The sequence below is a fragment of the Trifolium pratense genome, linkage group LG1, assembly GCF_020283565.1.
Source record: "Trifolium pratense cultivar HEN17-A07 linkage group LG1, ARS_RC_1.1, whole genome shotgun sequence".
Taxonomy (NCBI): Eukaryota; Viridiplantae; Streptophyta; class Magnoliopsida; order Fabales; family Fabaceae; genus Trifolium; species Trifolium pratense.
The window spans coordinates 6,371,225-6,380,841 of NC_060059.1; the positions used below are offsets into that span (position 1 = coordinate 6,371,225).

The following is a 9,617-nucleotide window of genomic DNA, read 5'->3' on the forward strand; positions in this document are numbered from 1 at the left end:
GTAAAAATTATGAGTTATAATTTCTACTTTTGAAGAATATTATCGACAATTGTTAAAGTTTCATATAATTTTAAACATAATTTTGTGGTAGTCCACCACGCACTAGCTTAAAAATGAGAGGAATAAAAATTTTAAGCATAACGGGTCACCCAGGTCAAAACAGTGCGAATCGGGCCGAAACAGTAATTAACGATTCGTGTAAATATAGTAGTGATACGCAAAATATAAATTACCTATAGTGAGTTGCTGATCGTCCATCACTCTCAAATTTTGGCGATTGGCTTCGCGGATAAAACCACCCTCACCGCCCACTATCAAATTCCCATTTTGTTGGTTGGGGTGGTCGGGGTTGTGGCGGGATATCTTGCAACTATGCAAGTTGCATGGAAAAGGTTGTAACAAATCTCTCTTCTCTGCTGATTATGTAAACCAGCTAACCGTACCTGATTTCTGTAGCTAAATTGCTCCCCTTCTACAATCGGGGGAACAGGCCCGTGTTGCCTAGCCAAACGAAACTAAAAAAAAAAAAACAAAACTCACAGAATAAAAATTCCCAAAATATCATAAGCAACAAATGATCAACCCCAATAGGAGGCTCATCTCTTAAAAAAAAAAAAGAGTTTGTTACATAAGTGCTTATAAAAATAATGTTAACATAAGTGTTTAAATACTATTGTTTAATGTTTTTATTATAAAAAAATATATCTCTATAGTATTTTTTTAATGTGAGTCATGCAGAAGAGACAAATAACAATAATCTTAAATTTAAATGAGTCGGATAACATCGACACACACCAACCCGTAAATACCTCTACATTATGTGTTAATGAAAGTGATGCGTTTCTGTAAAAGTGTTGAAATAAGGTATTAATTTTTTTATTTTTTATTTTTTTTTTATGTTGAAATAAGACCACTCTATAATTTTTTTGAGGTGTGTTATATAAACACAAAAAAATTGGACAAAAATACAACATATCTTTTCTCCACTCACAACACAGATATCGAAGCGTGTAACAAATATTAAAAAAAGCAAAAAGTGTAGTTTGTTATATTTTTGTTAAAAATTTGTGTTTAAATAACATTTTTCCATTTTTTTTTACAAAAAGATCACTCTATAATTAAGTAGGTGTTTACTTTTTTTTTTTTGAGGTTAAGTAGGTGTTTACTTACCGTAAAAAACAAGTGTTTATTTCAATGGTAAGTGGGAATGCTAGCAATGTACAAATAATATAGATTATGGGACCACTATCATAAACAAATAATATAGATTAGGAATAAAGGCCATCTAGGTTATTTTTTTAAAAAATTAAAATCAATATATCGTTCCAACGCGTAATTATATATTAATTGAGTTTACTAGTTTTGTTCAAGTGATTGATTAATTTCAAAATATTTTTTTTACATATGCACTGATTTATCAGAGATCAAACTTCGGACAAGATAATCAAGAGACTTGAGTATATATTTTTTGTGCGTAATTATATAGATTAATCTCTTAATATATTTGAGATTTATACAAAGAAAGGGTTGACATTCCAACAAATATTTTTTCATATTTATTATTAGTCAGAAATCGAAACATATACCAAATACTTAAGAGATTCAAATATATCTACCACTTTGCCGACTAGAGGCAATTTTGACAAATAATAATTAATACCAGGAGATATAGGATGACATTTTGCCAAATAATAATTAATACTAGACAATTTTTCCTATTTTCATGTAATTGGATTTGTCACATGTACAACAAAATGTTGTAAGAGATATGAGCCGTTCAATTTTTAATTGGTGATTGAGATATTTTAACATATAAAACTCAAATTAAAATATAATCTTTTTTTTTTTTACGTTTAATTAAAATATAATCTGTTAGATCTCAAATTAACAACTAAAATTGACAACAACCTAAAATTGCATAAAACTTATGCTTACTTTGCAAGATCAAATCTGAATCTCTCTTTCATTTACTCTCTCTTCCCAACTCCCTATTTATAAACTTTTTTTTTCACTTTTTCTTTGCCCTCAATATAAAACTCTTTGCTTTGTAATATAAAACTCTTTACAAAAACCAACGCATCCCAATAATTTCTTTACAAAAATGCCCCTATTTAATTTACTATTGAAAAACACATATTTGAATTCTTTATGTTTAAAAATCCTAAATTCACCTACATTCACTTGTATTTAGTGTAAAAATACTAAGAGAGAGAATGAAGAAAGATAATATAGTAGGTAATAATGACAAAATTGACCTTAAGAATAAACAAAATTTAGGTGAATGTATGATTTTTGAACGTAAAGAATCTAAATCCGAAAACACACAAATGCATTTTTTATATATCTCTTATGATATAATATTAATAATTTAGATAAATTTATTATTTCAACAAACTTTCTTAATACCCTTGATTATATTTTTGCTAGAAATTCTTAGGGACAATTGAAGTATATAATTTTCTTAATCTATATGAATGTGTATTTTGAGGCGGAGGAAATATATGATAAAAAAGAAATTGAAATTAAAATGACAAAAAGAAAGTTATGTATTCTACGTCACATATAGGTTTTATTTGATAAAAAATAGTAGATAAGGACAAACTAACTTAATATAACTGGTGAACTTATAATAAATAACTTATAAATTAGCTTACAAATGATAAACTAACTAAGTGAATTTATAGTGTTTAATAAAATTAATAGTTTAACGAACTTATAAATATGATATAACATAAAAATAATATGCTTAATCAATATTTAATTTTTAAAAAAAATATAAGACTGACATGAATAAAATTGAAAAAATAAATAATAATCTATCAATTAGTTTATCAAAATAAATTACAAACTTGTGAAAAAATAATCAATTTTACCATATATCCTTTTTAATCGCATGAACTTTGTTATTATTATAACTTATATATAATTAAGCTTGAATTAAAACCAATGTAGAGTAATAATAGTATTTTAGAGGCTCATGTATCATCAGTAGTAGTGTAGAATAAAAAATATATATAAGGTAAAATAAGGCCAACGCACCCCTGTTATGTGCGCGTAGAGGTCGTGTGTTTGTGTTCACAATGCACGAAGTACACATTTTATGCCCAAAGTAGAAGACGGTGACTTTGTTTCTCTACGTATATATACTACAACTACTACTACTACCAAGTATATATGTAATGTAATACTAATACTATACCACGTTGACAATCACTTGTGTGTGCCAAATAATTTATTTCTAAACAATTGTTTCTCAAAAATCAAAACTATATCAATTCCACAAATTTATCTTTTCATAAACTTACTAAATGATTTTTATTAATACAAGTGACACTAATATATTTTTTTTTTACCACAAGTGGTTAGTGGTTGCATTTCCTCCCGATCGCAGTTGTAGGAAATGAAATTGTGGTCTTTTCTACTAAGTCTAATCTCAATGACCATTGAACCAACTATCGATTGATCACTAATATCTATTTTACAACTATATGAATTTGATCAACTCAACCTTTTAAAGTTGAAAAATGCTAACTACTTGAAACTTATGCAATCTACTTTTTAAAAGTACAAAGAATATTTTTTCAATGCAAAACTTCCTTTTTTGGTTATTTAATTATTGTTGCGATCAATGACACTAGTTAGCTTGACCCTTTAAACTTATAAGATTAAACTCTTACTCTTATCACTAATGGTGCATTTGGTTTAAGAGAGACAAATGGATGAGAGAAATAGGGAGGAGAGAAACACAAGAAAAATAAATAGCTATTTTTTCTAATTAGATTTTGAATAGAAGCAAGGAAGGAAGATTAAATATTGGTGGGTCCTAACATCTTTTTGTTTCTTCTCATGTCCGAGAAATTAGGAATTTGGATTCTCTATAATTGATCTCTCTAAATTCAACTATGTTCAAGCAAATATTAACTAAGAAAGAGAAAATATTATATATTTAAGTGCATTTATTTTTGTTGTAAAGGCCAAATGCCCTAAAATTTTATCTAAATGGAGGAAATATAGGAAATTATGACTTTAGGGAATCCAAATATGAAAGGAGTTAAGATTCTCTCAATTTTTAAAATAAAATTAATCAACTAAGAAAATCTAAAAATTAAACAACTAAGAAAATTTATGTAAATCTGCCTTAAACAATATGCTAATTCAAATACAGTCCAATATATAAGATTATGCAATTTATTATTTTGTGCTATTAATACAAATGTTGAGTTTTATTCTCATATATTCATCCTTTTTAGTTTTAGTGATTTTAAATTTATCTTTGCCTCAATGTATTTTATCGATTTGAATTACTGAATATTGTTTATTTAGTAAAAAAACTCAAATATATCAGGCTTGTTAGATGGACAACATAATCCTTCACTTCACAAACTAATTTATGATTTATAGCGAGATGAAATTATCCAACCTTCAAATGAGTTTGTATTTTAGTGGTTTGAGTTTGGAATATAAAAAAATTTCTATGCCGGAGTCCAAAGTTGCATCACCCTACAAACTGAACTATCTTCGGACATATAATAATAATAATAATACAGTAATTAATAACCGTATACCAAATAATAATAATAATAATAATAATAATAACCAATTTAATTGATTTGAATTAAAGTCACTAGATTTGGTTTAGTGATGAATGTTTGAGTAGTACGCTATAAGTCATGTGTGACGCTCACCAAGTGGTTCTAGAAATACCACAACCAAAGTTCGAACAACTATATAATCAAACACACCTCTTATAAACTCAACATTCTTCTCATTCATAGACATTGTGGGACTTAACTACTCACATTTGAAACCCAACAATCTTCTTCCAAGTGTGATCGTCCTCACATACTATAGTTGATTCAATACCATAATCCACTCGCTCCCCCACCAAGCTGAACCACGACTCTGATATCACTTGTTGGGGGAGTTCGGAAAAGCTCGGGAGAATCACCGAGTCAAATGCTCCAGACCACAAGAGAGTAAGACACCAAATCTCAACCAAAAGTTTTAAAACAATAGATTAATAGGTCACTTCTCTTATAAATTCAACATTCTTTCCATTTATAGTCGACGTATAACTTAACTGCCCACACTCGAAACCAATAACTACAAAGACACCCAAACTACAAACCATGAAACCCAACAAAACACCTGAGCATGCATATCCACCGAATGTACTTTCTCTTCCCCCTTGATCACATCTCTTTTCTAGCTCACCGGGTTTCCATTTTTGTCATTGAATAAAATCTTTGAAACGCGTTTTCCTAATTTTTTGCTTGAATAAAAACTTTAAAACGTGTTTTTCGAATTTGAACTAATTTTTTTTTCGAAAAAACACATTTTAAAGCTTTTATTCAAGGTCAAAAACGAAATTTCGGAGAATAGAAAAGAGACGTGGGAGAGAGAAAAATCCCTATCCACCTCAACACCATATGAAAAAAATCCAATCCCAATATAAAAATAGAAATCAACAACTAGAAATCCCGAGACCTCACTTCATACTCCGAAAAACTCCAACGATTCTAGCATAAAATAGAGTGTATCCCCTACTTTTTTGAAAGAAGAAGAAATTGTCAGAACTCCAACTTATATACCATTTCTAAAATAAAAGTTTCATTATATTTAACAGATGAGGTTGCTTCCGAAAATATTGATTTCACAATACTTCCAAATATCGAGTGTCATTACATTTACCAAATATTTCCTGTCACCCTTTAATTTTAAGTTTTAACCGTAGCTACTTATGCCGCCGCTATATCTCTTTGGTCCCACTAAAATTATTTGAAAAATAATTTCCGACCAACAACACATTTGAAACGAAACAAAAGTTGGACCATACAAGAAAGATATTCAATTCAATAAAATGTGAAGGTCAAAGGATTCAACGGAAAACAAAATATATTTTTTCATGGTCAAATGCCACGGATTCCACGTAACCCTCAAATCCATTTTGTTCTATAAATACCAACAACATTTTACACTTTCTTCAAACGTACAAAGCCAAACATTAAAAAGAAGCTTAAAATAGAGAGACAATAACAAAAGAGAGATTTATTTACTCATAAAACAAAAAGAGAGAGATATATAGAAGCTTAATACAATATATTATACAATATATACTTAGAGAAATGGAGTTTATATGGCTATGTGGCATTTTTGTTGCAATGTTTGCAACACTTTGCCTCATATTGTTATTGATACTAACATTTTCTTGGTGGATTTTTCCTATCCAAGTACAAAATAAGCTTAAAAGAAATGGTTTTGGAGGGCCAACTCCAAGTTTTCCACTTGGAAACATTAAAGAGATGAAAAGAAAGAATAGTAATATTCAATCTTTAGTTGCATCTTCAAATCCCACAAATGATATTCACTCACAAGTTTTTCCATACTTCTCTTCTTGGCAAAAATCACATGGTAAGTCTTCTCATACTTCTAAGTCGCAATAGCAGTTACACCGCAAACCTTTATATATTACAACAAAATACAGACAAATATGTGGCCAATGCTGCGGCCACATATTTTGACTGCAATATTGTGAAGATCTCTAAATATATATTAGAACTATGAATCTTCGTAACATATTAATATATATTGTACTAGAAACTGAAAACTTGCTTATGATAGTAATTTTTGTTTGTTTGTTTAGGTAAGGTGTTTGTGTACTGGCTAGGGACAGAACCATTTTTGTACATTGCGGATGCAGAATTCTTGAAGAAAATGTCAACAGAAGTGATGGCAAAGAAATGGGGAAAACCTAGTGTTTTTAGAAATGATAGAGATCCAATGTTTGGAAGTGGTTTGGTGATGGTTGAAGGCAATGATTGGGTACGTCATCGACACATTGTTGCACCAGCATTCAACCCTCTTAATCTCAAGGTATGGAAATATATACACAATATTGAGCATTTTGAATATACAAATTTAAAAGAGAAATTTTGAACCTTGTTGAATATTCAACTTTTTTACTAATTCTTTCACCAACCCATGAAATTACCAAGTAACCACACACACACACTATCTTCTATGGAATTTATACTATATAAATTCCCACCATGCAAATTGATTCATGGCTGCCCATGCAGTTTTTTGTTTTAAGAGAAATCACTTTTTTAAAATAAAATAATCACTTTTAATTTTTTTTTTTATAAATTTATTATTTATTAATGACTTTTCTGAAATAATTGAGAACCTAAAAATTTATGTTAATGGGAAGCTGTTTTGAACATTTTTTTCCTCCTAATTTTTTTTTTCCACATAATAATTTTTTTAAACCAAGACATTTGACTCAAGTGGTTAATGAGTCTCCTTAGGACGGATTTTTTGGGAGAACCTAGTTCAATTCCTGGTAAAAATAATTATTGACAATACTTTACTTACCTCCGCAACCGAACTCTGGATTACCGGGGTCCCTTCCCTTGAGAACCAGAGAGTTAAAAACCAAAAAAATAATTCATTATGATAAACAAACAAAAAATAAATAAATAATTGATTTTTCTTTTAATAATATGTAATAACATACCGGCTCTGAATTGTACTGTTAGTCAAAATTTAGAATTTTCTTTTTCTATCCTTTGGCCACAAGTATATTCTAATTTAGTTTTGCTTTATATCTTGTGTGTAATGTCATATAGGTGATGGCAAGTACGATGATTGAGTCTACAAATCAAATGATAGATAGATGGACTAACCAAATAAACTTTGGCAACCTTGAAGTTGATGTGGAAAAAGAAATTATAACAATAGCTGGAGAGATTATAGCAAAAACAAGTTTTGGTGTGGAAGATGAAAATGCTAAAGAAGTGTTTAACAAATTAAGAGCCTTACAAATGACTCTTTTTAACACTAATAGATATGTAGGGGTTCCCTTTGGCAAGTACTTTAATGTGAAGAAAAATCTAGAGGCTAAAAAACTTGGCAAAGAAATTGATAAGCTCTTATTGACAATTGTAGAAGCTAGGAAAAATTCACTTAAAAAGAATTCTCAAAAGGACTTATTAGGGTTATTGCTACAAGAAAATAATAATGATGGCCGATTGGGAAAGACATTAACATCAAGAGAAGTAGTTGATGAATGCAAGACTTTCTTCTTTGGTGGACATGAAACAACAGCACTTGCTATCACATGGACTTTGATGCTTCTGGCCACACATCAAGATTGGCAAAATCAATTAAGAGAAGAGATCAAACAAGTTGTGGGAAATAATGAGCTTGATATCACTATGCTTGCTGGTTTAAAAAAGGTAATTAAGTTTTTGCTATCATTTTTAAAAAAAAATAAAAAATTATGCCTTTAGTAGAGTTAAATTAAAATATAATCCTTAATTCATTTTTAACCGTTCAAGTAAAAAAATAATGAATTTTCATAACTATATAATTTGTATATTTTAAACATTTCTATTATAATTTGTATATATTTTTTAAAAAGATTGAATTTGCATAACTATATAATTTTTATATTTTAAATATTTCTATTATAATGATTTTTTTTTTTGTCTTGATATAATGAAATTTTTTCATTCCATTATCATTATTATTTTTTCTCATGCAAAACAAAAATATCTTTTCATTTTGTTGGATCATTAGGTTTTATAATGTAAGGACGAGTTTCTGTGGTTGGGAACATACATGATTTGATTACGTCAACATACCACAAAACATTATAGTACTTGGATTTATGTAGAAAATATAAAAATTAAAGATATGAGAACAAAATCTCACTTTTTTCATAATTTACTATTGAATTTTACAACTTCAGCAACAAAGTAATACAATGACGCGGTACCATTTTTAAAACTTAGTACTAGATTGACTTTTTAATTCATTAAGCCTTCATCACTTTCTTGCTTTTCATTAGTTTTGTAACTTAATTAAATGGAGCACATACGTCCCATAAATAATTAAATATATCAATAGGATAGACTTAATATGTACATGATGTCAAAAGTTTTACTACAAAAGATGTTTGTATTTGACTAAGAATAATTGAAAATTTAAGCTTGTTCAATTTTTCTAATACGTATGATATTCATGCAGATGAAGTGGGTGATGAATGAAGTTCTAAGACTATATCCACCAGCACCAAATGTGCAAAGACAAGCCAGAGAAGATATTCGAGTTGACGATGTAACGGTGCCCAACGGAACAAATATGTGGATCGATGTAGTAGCGATGCATCACGACCCTGAATTATGGGGAGAAGATGTGAATGAGTTCAAACCAGAGAGGTTCATGGATGATTTGAATGGTGGATGCAAACACAAGATGGGGTATTTACCTTTTGGATTTGGAGGAAGGATGTGTGTAGGTAGAAACTTGACATTCATGGAGTATAAGATAGTATTAACAAGACTTCTCTCTAACTTCACTTTTAATGTTTCACCAAATTATCATCATTCACCGGCCATTATGCTCTCCCTAAGACCCACTCATGGACTTCAACTCATTGTTCAACCCCTTAATTAGGATATACTTATTTATCTAAACTTTACAAAAAATTACTTAAATAATTATTAGTTCATCCCCTTCAGAATATATATACCAGTCAAATACTGAATCCTAGAGGTATAGTTAACATGAGCTTAGTTTTGGCTATTGAGAAGCCAATTTTTTGAGCAACAATG

At 29.2% G+C, this 9,617-nt stretch overlaps 1 protein-coding gene across 1 annotated transcript; it reads left to right on the forward strand.

Moving 5' to 3' along the window:
- Positions 1–6,087: 6,087 nt before the first annotated feature.
- LOC123907393 (cytokinin hydroxylase-like) lies at positions 6,088–9,571 on the forward strand. The gene is made up of 4 exons (XM_045957654.1): positions 6,088–6,411; positions 6,644–6,873; positions 7,629–8,237; positions 9,031–9,571. Exons 1-4 carry the CDS (start codon positions 6,126–6,128, stop codon positions 9,457–9,459), a joined length of 1,554 nt encoding a protein of 517 aa, XP_045813610.1. The 5' UTR covers positions 6,088–6,125; the 3' UTR covers positions 9,460–9,571.
- The last annotated feature ends 46 nt before the right edge of the window (positions 9,572–9,617 follow it).